The sequence below is a fragment of the Rhea pennata genome, chromosome Z, assembly GCF_028389875.1.
Source record: "Rhea pennata isolate bPtePen1 chromosome Z, bPtePen1.pri, whole genome shotgun sequence".
NCBI classification, from domain to species: Eukaryota; Metazoa; Chordata; class Aves; order Rheiformes; family Rheidae; genus Rhea; species Rhea pennata.
Window position 1 is genome coordinate 29,475,804 of NC_084702.1, and position 18,521 is coordinate 29,494,324.

An 18,521-nucleotide genomic window follows, 5' to 3' on the forward strand; every position below is an offset into this window, starting at 1 on the left:
TCCAGTTTACTTCATATGGAGAGGATTTTCTAGAGCACAACATCAAGCTTAAGTGTTTAAATTGCTTCTCCTACCTTAAAAAAAAACAAAAAAACAAACAAACAAAAAAAATCAAAAAAACAACAAAAAAAAAAAAACAAAAAAACCACTCTCTCTTGTGAAAAATAAGTTCAGATCTTGCAGCAATCTGTTTATTTGAAACATCAATTCACATCTACTGTATTTGAGGTAGTGAGGTGACAGTGGGGCAGTAAACAGACTCTTCAGAATTATATCTACCCCCCTTTTTAAATGATCAATTGCCAATTTAATATTTTTTCCAACTGCCTACAAATCTTGGAACCACCAGCTTGTCCAGTTTTGCACAGCAACGCTTATTCAGTTCTCCCTACTTCTAATCTATTCTGACATTATCAGCCATTTCTCATCCTTATGTAAGGTTTCCAAATGACAGTCCCAGACAGTCCCAAAAGCATTCTGTATATACATATTTCACATTTTTCTACCAGGGTGTTGGGTCTATTCAGCATGCTACTTGTGAAAAGCAACCCACAGCCATGACATAGCTTCAAGAGTAAGATGCATTGAAACCGCTCCCTCTCTAACTGCTGCCAATCTCCTGTGTAGCAGGAGAACAAAATACAACTTTGCAGATTGCAGTGACGATTTATGTATCTTTTCTGTGCCATATCACTAATGTATTTTAACTTTTTAGTGTGAAAGTCATTCCTAGTATCATTTTAAAAGTAGGCCACATTCCTTTAAAAAGGGTAAAAATCTGTTACACATTTTCTATTTCCCCTCCCAGAAAACACATAAAATAAACTACTTAGTTACTCACTAGGAATATCATTTCACATTATTAGAGGGTGCCTCTAATGTGTATAGCACATGTATTTTTAACACCAGAAATTTGCTCTTTAGAAATGTTGCTTCCTTTACGAAATGAAAGGTGCACTCAAACTCCTGGTCATGACTAGGTCAAAGACCAGGAAATAAGGATAACAGCAGTGAACAAAGAGCTTTGCAGCTCTTTGTGTCACTAGCACACAACAAGACGGAGGGGCGACAGCCTGTGGGGGAGTGGGCATGATAGATGGTTTCTGGGGGGAAAAAAAAGCAGCTTGTTTGAGTGCTTATTTAGATTCCTAGTAGTAGGGCCACATCTTCCTCCCTCCCCGAATGATCAGGTTGTCTGAGGAAAGGTCCACAAACAGACACCTAAAAGGCAGCAAATTTTGGCATTCTGGGTCTCCCACAAGACTTAGGTTTGAGAAAAACTGTTGATTTTTGCTTCTTCTAAATTAACAGATTTTTTTCTTATCTGTCTCACACACATGTTAATTTTATCACTCTCTTCTACAATACAGTACCTTATATTTTTTAAAAAAGGCAATTTACAATTTTTGTAGTTGAAAAATATAGGCATTTGGCTTCAGTCACATTTTCATAACATTTTCAGTAATACATAATACTCTCTCTCTTCATTTTTCCGCTAAGCAAAGTACTTTTGTCATTTAAGATGTCAAACCTGAATCCATACAATTTGCAAAAAAGAAATACTGGCATGATACATAACCGGTCTAACTTCCCCTCCTGAGAAGGCTTACTTAAGTTGTATAGAGAAGCAACACATTTGTTTACTACTAACATTGAGAATGCCTTTATAATAATACTTGTTTTTCTAGTCCTATAATTGAAGTGGAAAAAAGATCATTCTTAAGCCTTTAAAACCAATATTAAGTTACATTTAATAACAAAATAAACAGGGAAGATATTCCACTGAGTACATCCTAGCATATGATTCTACAGTTATCAGAATGCAATGTTAAGTTCCATTAGTGAAATATTAAAGGTCCAACATCCCCCCCCCCCCAAAGGTACAGCAAACAGCATTAAAAATATGTAAATACATGTTCCCTTTGGAACTGGGAGTGCTACAAGGTGCCCAGGCTATAAAGCATGCCATAGAAATCTGAGTGCCAAATATGCGTTCCTTATTTGTGTAGCCACAAAATCCAGAAATAGAAAACAAAAAGTTTTATGATGAAAAGTTTTATTCAGCTCAACTAGTGAAGAAAGCTTAACTCCTTGACTGAGAACACTTGTTTTCGTGTATTTCTGTGAAGGGATTGCAGGAGATACTGCAATTTATTGCATCTGCCTCAGGACAGCATGAAGGCAGAAAAAAAGGTAGAAAAGCTAGCTGCTTAGTCGCTGCTCAGCCAACACCATACTGAGTTATTGCTCCTGTCTCTATACCTACCCTGACCAAGCAAACACTGTGTAAGCAGTACAGCTTCATCACTGTCACTTCTCTAGTTCTTCACCTTCAGCCAGCCTTGATCCTGGAGCTGCACCCTCCAGATGCGATCTTATGCTCTTTAACAAAGACAGACTCTATACATTACATTCTCACAGGCAGGGATGCTCTATCTTGGATTTCCTCAATAGAGCTGTACTTGAAAGTAATGCACAAAACACAGGCATTAAGCCTGAGCTTTCAGAAATCACACATACTATATTGGCTTGTATTACTTGTCTGCACTTGTACATAAATCCAGCTTTAGATTCACCTCCCATGCAGCACATGACTGTACAGCATTATGAAAACATTTAGTCTGGCTGACCTCAGCCTTCCAAGAAAGATGCTAGCAAATAGATATTATTTACCAGTCAGCAGAGAACTATCAGAGGTCCAGGAGCTGTGTCCTTCGCCTCTACAGCAAAGAGTTGTAACAACAACGTCTGCAACCATGATGTAACTAAGAGAAAAATGGTACTTTAACAGACTTGTAAGTTCAGGCTTAGCAGAAGTTCAGTACAAACTCAGGTCTTTGACTTCTTGTTCTGTTAAACGTCCTAAACTTTTAGAAGTCCGCTAATGTAATCTGTCTGGGTCATCACTATTAGATGAGTAACGATGTCTTTTAAAAAAAGGAAAACTACACAATGAATCAATAATCAGTATCTTAAATGCAATAATACTAATCTTTAATTCTTAAGTGGGAGAAAAGGACATGTTTCAGATTTGGCCTGCATAATTCCCATTCTTTGTGATTGCCATGTTGAGTTTTTAAGTCAGAATTCCTACACAATTTGAATAAAAAAGTGACTGCTATTAAAATAAATGCTAATGGAACAACTTTATTATTGAAAGAGAATCATTTTGTGAGCAGACAGAAACAAAACCTTTTTGGCTAACAAGGCGTATCTGTGTGCCAAATGGAAGATACAATAGGAGGTGGAGGGATAAGAACATTTTTGAACTGCTTGACTAGGCAGAAAGAACTCAGAAGAAATTCCTGGAAATAATAGAAATATGTATTTAATGCAGGGATATTAATAAGCACTTATGTTCAATTATGCATAACTTAGAATTTAGTGGGAAATTTCTTCAAAAAAATTTGATAAGGTATGGATGGTAAACATGGTCTGACCTTAACTGTACCAGAAACGTGCTGTGTGACCTCTAGCAACTCAATGGAGTACAGCTTCTCAAAGGGTATTCCAATACCCTGGTCTTTAAGCTTCTCTAGCCTTTAGCTTCTTTGTGTCCCAGTTTCCCCCATCTCTGAAATGGGAATATTGCTACCTTTCTCCTCCTCCAATGGAAGGAACATCAAGAACTGTGAGAGAAGTCTATGGATGCTGTGATGTTGGGAGCTGCAAACACTAAAAGTCTACATAAAATTGCAGTTATATCCTCTTTTCTACAATCAAGTGAGAGCAATTTTAGAAAGCATTGATTGTTACTTTCATCTTAAACTGTATGCCTATAGAAGGCACTTCAGCTATCAAAAGAGTATAACCAAGTAACCTATAATTCTATTTTTTTTTTTTTTTAAGACTTACAGGTCATATGAGAACTTCCTCTGAAGGTTAGTCTGGTTCTTCTGAAACTGGTAAACATCCAGCTGCAGCTTTCCATATTCAGTCTGTAACTCTTTCAAGTGTTCTGATCAAAACAGGGTTTTTATATATGTATATATATATATAAAACAACAGAAATATCAAATCACAGATCTGATAGCAAGCACACTTTAACTCCATCCATTATATTCCTTGTATTTGGTAGACAAATACATAGACAATTGCAGAATTTACTCATCACCAAAGATGCATAGGATATAAGACTCAAAAAGCTCTTCAGTCTAACACATACTAACAAAACTGCATAATCTAGATTTTGATCCCCTTTTCTTTGTAAGGAATACTCTAGCTTGTTTGCAATCTCAGCTCTGCTGGGTTTCAGCTCAGGAAATCTTAATGTCTATGAAAGACAGATCACAACATAGTACGAAATACCATTCATGTTTATTAAAGACAAGCTTACAATTCTTCCTTCAATAGTACACAATTTGCAGCTATGTTCCTCAAAAACAGAGCAGTCTATGATTTAGTTTTTTTTTTTTTGTTTTGAAACATCATCCATCATGTTAGAACACTAGGATTTCCTTGTTCCTGACAGAAAGCTTTGTGTGAGGGCATTGAAAGAACTAACAGCATATTTGCCAGTTTACAGAACTTATTGATCAGTTCCTCCAGACTTTGGAGGCATAAATTACTAGCAATGATTTTGAAGCATCAACATGAATAGAAATTAATTATGCCAAGTTTTCTTGTTCAATGTATAAGTTTGCAAATTCCCAAATGTCAAATTTCCAAATATGCCAAAATGCATAATCCGACTACCTCAGGGAAGAATGCACAAATAACCTACAAAAGATAGAATGAAGAATAAATGTATTAACAATACATAAATGAATTTTTATTTTATATTGTTTTCTATCATTAGCAGTCAAGGGTCAGAAGTCCTATGTGGGTAGTTGAACTCTTTGCACACACAGGGTCTAAGTTATAGCAAATCCTGAATTTTCTGCGGGACTTGGGGAAGAAAAGAAGCATTCTGAAAAGGTTCTCATTAACACAAAGCTTAAGAGGTCTGAAAATCCAACACAAGGGTGATGCATAACTGTATTAAGATATACCTTGTAGATTCTGGATCAATCGCTCATTTGTTGTGATGTTATTCATCAGTGTTGCCTGAAAGGAGCAAAACAGAAAAATGTTTTATTTGCAAAGGGTGTGTATTACAATTAATATTATAAATAACCCTGACGAAAGTACTTGTAACAAGATTTTTCATCACAATGTCCTGGATTAGACAAACACAAAATTGCATTAGCTGCAGTAAAGATTTATTATTACAAAGAGCAAACACTCATTTTAACCCAGATTTATCAGTGAACCAAAAAAAAAAATTATTAAATATCACTGCATTTAAAAGGAGAGGAATTCAGAGAGCCCATAGCTAAAATCGCTTGCTGCTCTGTTCTGGTTTAATCTCTTGCTCACAAACACAGTCAGATCTATTGTATTTATCAAGCAGGCCTTGAAGAAAGAATACAGTGTAGTACAGCTCATTTCATCAACTGCTTTCTCACCATGGAATCCATCTATTTGCACAAGATATCAAATCATTAGTCACAGAACAAGCATAAATGAACTCTATGAAAGCAACATTAAACATTGCATCATTTTTCCCAATTACCCTTTCCCTTCCTTTGATAAGCAAGTGCTGGAGTACCGTTCTTCCATTCTCGCGCTTCTCTCTCGCTCTCTAGAGTTCAGAAGAGGCAGTTAACATATGAACATGTTTTGTTTTGTCCATTTTTCCTTCACTTCTCTTTTATCCACCTGCATACATGCATATCCCAAGAATACTCACAGAACCAAAGCAAGTGTAAGCGAAAATAATTCCTCTGAGCTGAATCCCAAGGTAATTCAGATATACATTTAGTATTTAGAAAGTCTGGTGAAGAAGATTCTTCTTAAGACTGCAGAAAAGATAACTGACCTTTCAGAGATGATCCGGTTTTAAGAATATACGTTTCTTATTCTTCATTATAATCTCCTAGCCATCCTTTTCCCGAGAAACCCCAATATTCTGCAAGGGTGTGAGATCAGACATCAGGTCCTCAGGTTTCCTAACTTGCTGCTCAAGTACTGATAAGCACATATGTTCACATCACTTCAACATAATGAAATGCCTACGTTCATGCTGTTTCTTCAAGTCTGAGACATGGATAACACTGTCAGTTAGTGCCAGTCTTCGTGAAAAGTACTGAAATTACTGCCAATTGATTAGGAGAAGGAAAGTATTCAGTTACACAAGCAGGTCAACACAGAACAGAAAAGTGGATTTGTCCTTTATTTGACCTTGAAAAAGTCCCTAATCAAAGCAATGGCCATTCATGTCTTGATGAAGAAGCAGCCATTTTGCATCCAATAAAAATGAAATATTTCTATGCACAATTGGTTTGTGAGCAGTACTGTAAAACATAAAGAGCAAAGGCTTTGTTTTTTTGGTTTTTTTTTTTTTTGGTTTTTTTTAAATGGCACAAATGAAAACATCTACTGAGCAGGTATTATCACCTCCCTGTTTCCTTCCTCATAAAAAGGGGAAAAATTCTCTGGATTTCCTTTCATTAGTTTCTTGGAGAAAGAAAGTTATCATTTCAGCGTAGCCGCTGAGTCTTGCTAGTGCCTGAGCAATGCAGTTGTTCATGATTATCACTATAAAGGATTTTCTGTATCGGGATTAGATATTCCTGGCCATTATCAGGAACCATCACTGTATTAAAAGAAGTATTACAAATGACATGGAAATTTTACGTTCTCAAATAATTTTTGAAATCTTTGAATATTGAGATTATTTATTTCATGTTGACAGTGAAATTGACCATTGTTAAATGTTTTGTTCTTCAGGATAGTAATGACTGTGAGTATCTGAAACAGAAAATAAAGAGCAAGTTGTGCAATTTTTTTCCTTTTCAAATAGCAAATAATTTTATGGACTGCATTCAAAAATCCCTTTTCATAGAATCACAGAATCAGTAAGGTTGGAAGCGACCTCTGGAGATCATCTAGTCCAACCTCCCCACTCAGCAGGGTCACCTACAGCATGTCAGACAGGGTTGCATCCAGGCGAAGATCTCCAGAGAAGGAGACTCCACAACCTCTCTGGGCAACCTAGTCCAGTGCTTCGTCACTCTCACAGTGAAGAAATTTCCCCTCACAGTCAGGCAGAACTTCCTGTGCTTCAATTTCTGCCCATTGCCTCTTGTCCTGTCACACAGGACAACTGAAAGAGTTTGTCCCTGTCCCCTTGACACCCTCCCTTCAGGTGCTCATATACATTGATCAGATCCCCCCTCAGTCTTCTCTTCCCCAGGCTGAAGAGGCCCAGCTCTCACAGCTGTTCCTTGTAGGGCAGGTGCTCCAGCCCTCTGATCATCTTTGTAGCCCTATGCTGGACTCTCTCCAGTAGCTCCATGTCTCTCTTGTAGTGGGGAGCCCAGAACTGGACACAGTACTCAAGATGAGGCCTCCCCAGGGCTGAGTAGAGGGGCAGGATCACCTCCCTCCCTCCTGCTGGCAACACTCTTCCTAAGGCACCCCAGGAGACCATTGACCTTCTTGGCCACAAGGGCACATTGCTGGCTCATGGTCAACTTGTCATCCACCAGGACTGCAAGGTCCTTCTCTGCAGAGCTGCTCTCTAGCAGGTCAGCCCCCAGCTTGTGCTAGTGCATGGGGTTATTTCTCCCCAGGTGCAGGACCTTGCACTTGCCCTTGCTGAACCTCAGGAGGTTCCTCTCCACCCAACTCTCCAGCCTGTCCAGGTCTCTCTGAATGGCTGCACAGCCCTCAGGTGTGTCAGCCACTCCTCCCAGCTTGGGATCATCAGCAAGCTTGCTGAGGAGGCACTCTGTCCCCTCCTCCAGGTCATTGATGAAGAAGTTGAAGAGGATGGGACCCAGAACTGAGCCCTGGGGAACTCCACTAGCGACAGGCCTCCAACTAGACCCCGCGCCACTGACGACAATGCTCTGAGCTCTGCCTTTCAGCCAGTTCTCAATCCATCTCACTGTCCACTCATCTAACCCACACTTCCTGAGCTTATACAGGAGGATGTTATGGGAGACAGTGTCAAAAACCTTGCTGAAGTCAAGGTACACAACATCCACTGCTCTTTCTTCATCAACCCAGCCAGTCATTCCATCAGAGAAGGCTATCGTATTGGTTAAGCAGGATTTCGCCTTGGTGAATCCATGCTGGCTACTCCTGATCACCTTCTTCTCCATATGCCTGGAGATGACATCCAGAATGAGCTGTTCCATCACCTTTCCAGGGATGGAGGTGAGGCTGACCGGCCTATAGTTGCCTGGGTCCTCCTTCTTACCCTTCTTGAAGACTGGAGTGACATTGGCTTTCTTCCAGTCCTCAGGCACCTCTCCAGTTCCCCAGGACCTTTCAAAGATGATGGAGAGCAGCTTGGCAATAACATCCGCCAGCTCCCTCAGGACCCGTGGGTGCATCCCACCTGGGCCCATGGATTTGTGGATGTCTAGCCTGCCCAGAAGGTCTCTAATCCTTTCCTCCTCAACCAAAGCAAAGTCTTCCTTTCTCCAGACTTTCTCCCTCATATCCAGGCTGCAGTATTCATGAGGGCTGCCCTTAGCAGTGAAGACTGAAGCAAAGAAGGCATTCAGTAGTTCTGCCTTCTCTGTGTCCCTTGTCACCAGGGCCCCCGTCCCATTCAGTAGTGGGCCCACATTTTCCCTAATCCTCCTCTTGCTGCTGATGTATTTGAAGAAGCCCTTCCTGTTGTCCTTGACATCCCTTGCAAGACTCAATTCCAGCTGGGCCTTAGCCTTCCTCATCCCATCTCTACACACTCTGACTGCATTCCTCTAATTCTCCCAAGTAGCCTGTCCCCTCTTCCACATTCTGTGTACTTTCTTCTTCTGTCTGAATTTGGCCAAGAGCTCCTCGCTCACCCATGCAGGTCTCCTGCCCTTTTTGCTGCACTTCTTACTCATAGGGATGCACTGGTCTTGAGCTTGAAGGAAGTGAACATGTGTGCATAAGTCATTTTCTGTTTGGGATGCAAAAATGTTAAAGGTATTGTTAAAATATATATATATATACACACATATATATAGGAATATCTGCTAGGAAGCCTGTCTTTTTTCAGATAGTTTATCTCAAAGCACACGTTTAGAGCACACACTCTAAACTATGTATGTGCATTTCATCTGGCTAATTCTATACATAGCATTCTCCATAACATATTCCTTAGGGGCAAATTTAACACTACACTCCTTTAGCACTGGCTCTATATAGCATTTGCTATCGGCATAAACCAAGCTGTTCCCGCACACAGAACTGACATAGGTGTTTTCTAACACTGACTGTACACAGTGTACCCAAATGCATAATGAGATATTGCAGCAGGAAAAGGAATAAAATGGCAAAGCAGTTGAGAAAAGTAAACATTTGCTTCAGAACTAAAACCAAAGTTAAAAAAAAAAATGCTTCCATGCTTCCACGTGGCATTCACCAAAAACAGCTCTCAAAGAGAAAAAGGAAAGCCACAGCATCAGTAATTCACTGCTAAGAACAGAACTAAATGATGGTTCACCCAGTCTCTAGCACACAGAACAAACTTTCTAGGAACAAAAAGAGCTGTGGGTGAAAGATTTATACACATGGAAACAGCAGAAACAAGCATTTATAATTAATAGAGAGAAGATGGGCACCTATTTCACGATTAATTCAAGCTGACCTAAGTCCTCCTTGCACACAAAACGAGCAGTCCTGTCATGCGCATTCTTGTTGCTTCCCCTGTCTCCTCCCCGTGCCAGCAGCACAGTGTAAGCCATGTTTTTGTTATTTGTTTTTCATTTTTTAATTTTATCTGGAAATTCCTATCCTTTCTCTGTTTGTACAAACACACCTCCCCCGCCACTTTCTTGGCAATCTGCATCTTCAATTCTTTTGTGTCTTTGTACTTATTATTTTAAAATAATCTTCATGAGGAAAGAAACCATTCATACTAGCCACAAAAGCTTTTTTCATTCTTGGACGTGAGATTAATGGTTAACTAAATATTACTTGATGGAAAAAAAAATCCCTAAGAAAACATTTCTTTTTTAGGTTGGTCTCTGTGCTACACACTCATTTAGGCTTCCATATGAGAGCCCTGAGTGAAGCACGTTTAAAGCAAATTTCAAACTCAAAATAGATCAGACGTTGTTTACTTAGATCTTTCTATTTTCCACTGAACTGATTTCCATTTATAAATTATGAATTGCTCTTCTCAATAAAGGGGGAGGGGGGAAGACAGCTCTAGTCCCAAATAGAGACCATGGTAAGGATTTTGGGCTCAATATTCTACTACATCTTCAGCTGAAAGCAATCTGGGCTCTCTTTTTTTGTGATTAAGAGTTATCTGCATGGTGACACAGTGCAGTTCAGTTATCACACGGCAGAAGCTAACAAAACTGCAAACTCATAGTTTCTCACACTCTCAGCAGAGGAGCCATGAAGTTGACTGAAGAGACAGATATTACAAAGAAATGACTTAGAGCTGCAGGACAACAGGGAGCACGTGAGAGAGAATACGCCCTTTGTGGCCACAGGGTTTTCAAGGCCATCACTGTATTTAACTAAAACCCAAACATCAGGCAGCGTAAAAGAAAAAGTACAAGTCTACGATAGGAAAAATCCTAACTATAAACCATACACAGATGCATAATGTACTTTGTGCTTTCTTTTTTGTGAATTCATTTAGCTATGAAGAGAGGTAGGAATGTTTCATTAGATAACTCAGACTATACATACTCTGAATGACAGAGCACTGGACCAGGTTGCCCAGAGAGGCTGTGGAGTCTCCTTCTCTGGAGATCTTCAAGGCCCGCCTGGATGCAACCCTGTCTGACATGCTGTAGGTGACCCTGCTGAGCAGGGGGGTTGGACTAGATGATCTTCAGAGGTCCCTTCCAGCCTTCCTGATTCTATGATTCTATGAATCTCCACTGTTAGGGTCCCTACAGTTTATCTAAGTCTAGATCGGCCATTTATTTTGCTTCATCGTATAAAAATGCATTTTAAAACACAGGTAGTCTTCTAGAGTTCTACTGTAGCTGTTACAAGTAAACAGACTGATTTCTCTTACTGATTTAGAAACATTGTATTATGGCAAGTAGTGCAGTTGAGGCAGTGGGGGGAATGGACATATTTTTCCTTAAAGCCTTTTTGAAACTAGTCAGAAGATGCAACGCTGGTTTACAAGCAAAACCAAAACACCCATAGGTACCTCTCTTCCTTTTCAGCCAAGGCTTTTTTCTTTTCCCCCTAAACACTTTCATTTCTTTCAAGCAGAGCTGACTCTCAGCATACTGGCTAGTATTTTGTCTCAGGAGGCTGTGTTGGGAATTGAACTTTTCCCAGAGGGGGAAGTTTGAGAACAGCTGTGGCCATTGTCATTGACAGTGAGCAACAGGGCAGTGACACATTTCACACATATCATACAGAGCCTGGTACCCCTCCTCAGTAGAACAAGATCTGGGCTGGGGAAGAATTACATAGAGCTGGAGAAAATGACAACTGCAAAAGCATGTTCTAACAGTAAAAAATTAGGACACACAGATAACATGTACTGTTCTCCAGCTTGTCTTCAAAAAGACTACCATGGCAGCTGCATATATTCCAGAAGCTATGCGTCCTGAATAACAACCAGAAAGAATATTTTCTCCTTTAGAGAATTATTCACAGATTACAAACATCCCTTTTGCACTTCTGATTCTTTATCTGTTGTTATGGAGACTTCATCTAAGTTCTCTTGATCTCCTCAGCCTGTTTCTGCATGGGTTTCCAGAAGCCATTTGCTAAATCTACATTAATCTTCAAAAATTTACATAGATTTTTAAAAACAGACTGGTGATCAATGTGTTTTATACATTTCCATATCTAAAATAATAATTATGATAGTAATTTCCCAGGATTACATCACCTGAATGAACAGAGAATCCATGCATCTCTCACTCTTGTGCCCTTGTTCATTTCTGGTAAAATTATCTCTGTGCCACTGTAAGAAGACATTAATTTAGGCTAGTTGTCACACTTGCCTCTGGGACTGACTTTAACCTGTGGAGTATTTTATTAGTGTATTATTTCGGTATTAAACAAAAGCAGAGGCATGATTATTCTGCATTTTGTGAGCAGACAAGTAATAAGATACAGTGAACAGTGGAGATTTGGAATTAAGATAGGTCTTGAATGTTACTCAAGAGTTACTTTTGGTAAGGCATTCCCTAGATTGTAAAGGTTTATTTCCTTACAGATTCCTCTATCACCAGCATTTCTTCCTGAAAAAGAGTTTTTCAGGGACAGACCCTTAACTCCTACATTATCAGTGGAATACACTTTCGTTTTTCTTTCTTAAAAAATTAACAACAACAATTAAACAAAACCCCTTTTATCAAAGATCTGTCTAATTACACTGAAATAGTTTTACTACTCATAAAGACAGTCAAAAGACTCAGGATTTGGGTTTTCATTCATCATCCCTGGACTAGGTAAGTATTTGCCATTATTTCCCCCTCAGGGATTAACAGTTCAGTTTAAGGGCTCAGTTTCTTGTAACCATAAAGTGTGACTTTCTGTACTTGCCTCTCAAGAATTTGAGACTCCACTGGAATCTACAGAGCAAAAAACCAAGAATGCATAAATAAGAATACATATGGGAATATATACTTACATATAGATACACACATGAAAAGGTTCATAGACGGTATTTTCAAATATTATGCATCCAATTGTCAAATAACCACTGCCCATGCAGAGTTTCTTTATATAAATGACCTTAGTTAATAAAAGTAAGATTTTCTCTTTTTTCAGCCTCCCTGTTTCTGGAGCTTTCCTATTTCAGTGGATGAATCTAGGCCAACTTGGTCAACAGTATCTTTTGATAAGGTCTCTAAAATACACTACTCCTAAAAACAACTCTTCCTGCTCTCAAATTGCAGAGTTGGAAAATAAATATCTCTGTGGGGTATTTGCTGACCTGTAGCAAAAGAGCATATTTTAAATTTGCCATGAAGTAGTGCACAGGCACACACATGTGTGCCTTCCTACACATCTTCCTACTACTACCGTTTCCTAAGATGTGCTCTTTTCCAACTACAGAAAGCAGCTGACAGGAAATAAGGAAGCCCATTATATCACTTTTCATCTAATGTTTCCTACAGGTTCAGCCCCTGGGGCAAACTTCATAGATTATATTATTCTCAAACACCTGCATTTTAGGAGGAGGACAGACAAAACACTGACAAGATAGCAACAGCTGTACCAAATCAGCCCCCAAATCCATGTTGTCTGCCACTGTCTCTAACGCTGGATGCCGAATGAATACCAAGGCAACCATAAAGTAATAATTCACCACCACATTCTTCTAAAACCAGCTACTTCTGGTGTCAGAAACCACATCTTCCTATTTGTGGGGTGAGGGCAGCAGGTGTTTGAGTCTATCCAACTGCTTTTTAACCTGCACAGACCTGCTGCAACCAGACATTACAGACATTACATATCTGCAGCTTTACTACGTCTTGCACAAAGAAAATTTCTTTTCTTTCTTCTGAACTATTTGTCAATTTCTTTCATTTGATGTTTGCTAGCAAATGGAGAACTGCTGTTTCTTGTCTCTCCCAATACCTTTCTCCCTTCCCCTTTCCTGGTCTTCCTTGTCTCCTCCTCTCACACTGCCATTCAGAATTGTAGGCATTTTTGCCACAGCTCTCCCTAGCTATCTTGTCCAAGCTGACAGCTGGCAACCCATGTAGTAGACTCCTGCACAGGAACTACTCCACTGCTTTGGTTATCCTTCTCGTCCTCACCATGTGCTGTTTCCACCTCTCCAAAATGCCACTGGCATCCTCCTCCCCAAACGACAAAAACTAAACCACTTGAATTTTGAGCTGTTTCATAACCTGGGCCTGTTCGTCTCTGTGATAACACCGACTCTTGTTGCATGGTCATGTAATTTCCACAAGAACCTTTTGTGTGTGGCCTTTTCCAGTTCCAAGCATGCATATGCTCATTAGTCTCCCTTATCCTTGTCACTGACTCTTCCAGAAGGAAATTCCCTCAAATTTTGAAAATAGGATTTCCTTTTACAGAAGCTGCTTTGACTCTTCCCAGCCAATCACATTTTCCTAGTGTCAGACTTACTGGATGACAGCTCCCGTATATCCTCAAAATAAATGAACAAACAAATAAATTAAAATTAAATAGAAATAAAAATAGAACAAAACAAACAAGCCACACACACACCACTTGCACAAACTTCAAAAATTCATTTGGCTGATACCATAGTCCAAAACAAAAAGGTTACATACCACATCAGCTAAAACACCTTTTCCTCCACGCAATTTCTTTAGAACTCTTGGGCGAGTTCTTATGACCACCTCCTGGTGTTTGTCTATTTTGCTTATCTGCTCTATAACCTCCTCTACCAACACCTCAGGTAATATATAATAATAGTTCTATAGAGAAGATGCAAGTATAGTCGTGGAAAATCTACTACTGAGAAGGGACCATAAAACGCAATTCCCTTGTAAGAAAAAAAAATAGAAAAGAAAAGAAGATTATAAAGTAAAATAAGTAAATACTCATTTCCATTTTGTCTTTCTCTCTCTTTTAAAAATATTTTTTGATCCATTAATGTGTTCTATTACTTGCAGGATGGAAATGGAATGTAAAAGATGCCAAAACAAAATGAAGGGTTTCTCGAAGGACTGGAGAGAGATAAATTTGCCAAGAGACAAACAGGGATAGTTTCACACAAAGGATGGTAAAGGTAAACAACTTCCACAGCATTCAGTAGTATCACTCACAACTAGAAAGCTGAAGAGACAATCCCAATTACTTGGTAAAACCCTGTTTGAATATCCACAAGTATCTCTTTAATAAATATATACAGTAAACAAACAAACAAACAAACAACAAAAAAACCACACCTCACTTTTTTTAAAGCATACCCAAAGACTGAATTCAAGGAGGAGAGAGGAATTAAAGAAACGTGTCTGTCCCAAAATAAGTGACAAGAACGGGTTTACAACTTCTTTGAGGAGCTCAAATAAAAATTATTTTAAAATAAAGATATATGCCACTATATGCCACTGCATATCAGTTAAACACCTTCATCTTCAGTTTTATTCAGTTTTTTCCTTCTCTAAGATCTCCAATATTCCTTTGGTGCTGTTTCATTTACAAGAGTTTTAACACAGAAGATACATTGTACACCACACATTTTGAGCAGTAAGCCATCAACTAAGGGTAAATCTCTTACCACTTACTTGGACACTAATGGTTTTACAAGCAGAAGGCCAAGTTAATTGCAATATATTCAGATACAGAAGATCATTTATACAGGCTTAAGATGGAAATACAGATGCATTTGTTGGTGCAGCTTCTTCTTTTCTTTAAGTTTTAAAGGAAAGCCAGAGGCCAACCCAAGGTACTTGTACCAATGATTTACAGCAGGGGTAGAGGTATTTTTCAGAAGTGCTGTCACTTGCAGCTTTTAATACCGCACACTTAGAAGCTGATGAAGCGGAATCATAAAAATATAGATCTTGGCTTATTCTGTATGCTTTCATTTCTTTCTCTTGTCCCTCATTTTTCAGTTAAAATGTTTCTCCATTACAGACCACTAAATAAGTCTTTACCACTTTGAGGGTTACAATATGCATTCAGTTTCCATTTATTATGCAATAATACATGTAACAAACATTTCAAAACACAAAAATCCACTGCAAACCCATTAGCTGGGACATTTAAGCAATCCTATTCCACTGCAGAGTACGTCATGATAAACTGCTGCCTCAGGGTAAATGGTAGCTAGGGGAGGCCTACCTTCTCTTCCAGATGTAGTCTGTTGGCATTTTCCATCTGAAAACTGTGCAAGGATTGGATTTTATCAATCTGCTCTCGCTGCTTCTCTAGCTCTCCTTGGAATTCATTCTTCTTTAGCTCAACCGCACCTCTCTCTGCTGCTGCTCTGCGGACTCTGCCTTCCAGTTCCATGATCCGATTCTGAGAGAAAACAAATTGTCAAAAAAACAAGTAGAAATACTTCTTTTAAGTAACAATTTAAAAGGAGAATGTATTCAAACTTTGCAGAGAGAACTGAAGCAGATAATGGGTGAATCCATCTTCCTTCTTGCGGATCCCTTTTTCCAATGCATTTAGGGTCCACTTCATTTCAGGGAAAATAACAGGCTAACAATGCTAATCTCATCAAAATATTTTCCTCAGCTAGTTAAATCTGCCAGTCACTTTTACACATACACACAAATTGGTCTTAGTACCAATAGTTCATATACAGTATAGACCATCAAAATTTTCATTAAAGATTTGCAAATCTTTAGAGAAATGCAAAGCAGCCTAAATAGTTCACCTTAAAAACAAAACAAACAAAAAATCCCTTTTCCCTGAAAAACAGTACAAAGACAAAATATGTCTAAATCCCATCCAAACAATTCTGATATCCCTGCACTTCCAATGTTGATCCTAAACTAATTAATATGAATAGAAAATTCATCTCTCGAATAATCAGTAAGTTTTCCTATAAGACCTGGGACAGCTCTGTCCAACTTTTAGGTAAACAACTAATTGCACATACGTGTTACACAAAGATATGAAAAGAACTCATTTTAAATGGGAAAGTCTCCCTCCTCTTGATTGCTGAAAGAGCAGTGACAATCAAAAGAAAATTCAACAGTCTCACAGATGCACACACAAATATAGACAGCACATAATGGAAAGGCATCAAGTCAGATGTGGTCAAGGCTTTTCTTTTTCTTCTTTTGAAGTATCAGTTTGATTTTGGCAGGACATTGTTCTCTTCCTTGTTGCCCAAGATCCATCAGCATCTTTATCTTAACCCCAAATTATTAGAAACAAAGGTAACTAGGAGGAAAAAAAATCTTACCAGAATTTACCCAGGTAGAAAAACATGGGGGTTCGTGAGAGATTGAAAACCGAGTATAATAAAACCATACAGCATCTGCCAAGGCTCCAAGAAAATTGATCAATCCTTGTTACACCACAGTATGCTACATATTACTGCCTGTCTACTCCATAGTATTACCACACAGAGCAAAAGAAATGGATGGGGGAAGGGGAAGGAAACATGTTTGCAGTTGAGCTGAAAAAGCACACAAGAGCACTTGCTCCATTTTAGTCATCATAGTAACAAAGTCCTGTCAATAAATGAATGTGTTATTAGTGCTTCAGAAGCTCTACTTGTATCTTGGGCTGTGCTTTTATTCAGAGAGCATGATTACACAGAAGTGAAGGGATTTTCAAGGTTACTTGGAGGAACTGTACAACATAATATCATTAATCAATAATGGTGAATAGGACCTTATTCCTCTAGGTTACTGAGATCAAGAATAAGCTGGCTAATGATTTTTTCCCATCAGCTGCAACACACATGCACAGAAAGGCTTCAATGGTCTCTACACAGTTACTAACAGCTGCAGTTTTGTTTGATTTTCTCAGGAAAGGCTCCTAAGAAATATAAATTTAGATTGTTAGATACCCTCTGAATCAGCTGATTTCCTTGTACATGGTGGGAAGGAGTGAGTGCATGGAGAAGTTACCTTGCATCCTTATTTGCCCAAAATACTTTGAAAGAAGTTGATCTTACTTTATACTGAGCAAGAATGGGTCACGTAAAAAAAAAGAAAAATGAAGGCATATGAATAGGCAGCGGCCCAGTCAGATTAAAAATGAAGTTCTGATTTGCAACATACTGTGGAGTAACACAAGAAAACAACAGAATGGCATATGCCACGTCTGTAACTGAAACTGACTGTAAACTGAAATAATGTAAAACAGTTGAACACCTTGTGTGAAGAGTAGCAAAACAAGCACCATACACGTGTCTTCTGGACTCTCCATAGCCCTTATGAACAGGCACTGCTCCTTCCCTCTCTGCAGACAAGCAACAACTGTAGCTGGGAGCATTCCTACAACATACCAAAGTTTCTAGCTCACCGCATGCAGGTGGAAGCTGTCCTCCTGTTGAAGACCGTGTTTATTAATCACATGAGCACAAAACCGCACGCAGAGCAATAGCACCATTACCTGCAAATCCACACTGCGAGAACTTGCAATCCAGTAATTGAAGCCCAAGACAATGATACATGCCAGGAGTGCAGCTACGAGAAGAGGTGGAGACTTCATCCCTCGGCGGCTGTTTCCTAGCCCTATCATTAAAAAAAACAAACAAAAAAAAAAAAAACAAAAAAAACCCACAAGTGTGGAAACCTGCAAATTAAAATATATACGTTACATTACATCCTTTGCTATAACTACTTTATGCATACGATAAGACTTCCAGACTTCTACTATAATTCTGCAACAGCTGTCAGTCCAAGGGAACTAGCAGGGAAAGCCTTCTGTCAAGATACTTCCATCTGAAGGATGAAGAAAGCTCATACTGTACTATTAGCTTCCACATAAAAGCTATCAGTGGCTATCACATGGGCTCTGAGTGAGAATGCTTGCGTACTTTTAGCAATATAATAAAACCTGCAATAAACAGAACAAAAAAGCCATTTTCCTATCATGTACATACAGATGCATACAGAAGATTAATTCCT

General features: G+C 38.9%; 1 protein-coding gene across 8 annotated transcripts in view; it reads right to left on the bottom strand.

Annotated features, from left to right (window-relative positions):
- The window catches only part of GOLM1 (golgi membrane protein 1), a 54,790-nt gene that overhangs the window by 12,236 nt on the left and 24,033 nt on the right, over positions 1 to 18,521 (bottom strand). For 5 of the 8 annotated variants that reach the window (XM_062600570.1, XM_062600569.1, XM_062600567.1 and 2 more), the window contains 4 exons: positions 18,004 to 18,186; positions 15,766 to 15,945; positions 4,992 to 5,046; positions 3,856 to 3,958 (listed from right to left, as the gene is read on the bottom strand). In XM_062600570.1, the coding sequence (XP_062456554.1) occupies positions 3,856 to 3,958; positions 4,992 to 5,046; positions 15,766 to 15,945; positions 18,004 to 18,186 (521 nt within the window). The remainder of the gene's footprint in view (positions 1 to 3,855; positions 3,959 to 4,991; positions 5,047 to 15,765; positions 15,946 to 18,003; positions 18,187 to 18,521) is intronic. The other 3 variants (XM_062600572.1, XM_062600574.1, XM_062600573.1) reach the window with 1 other exon arrangement.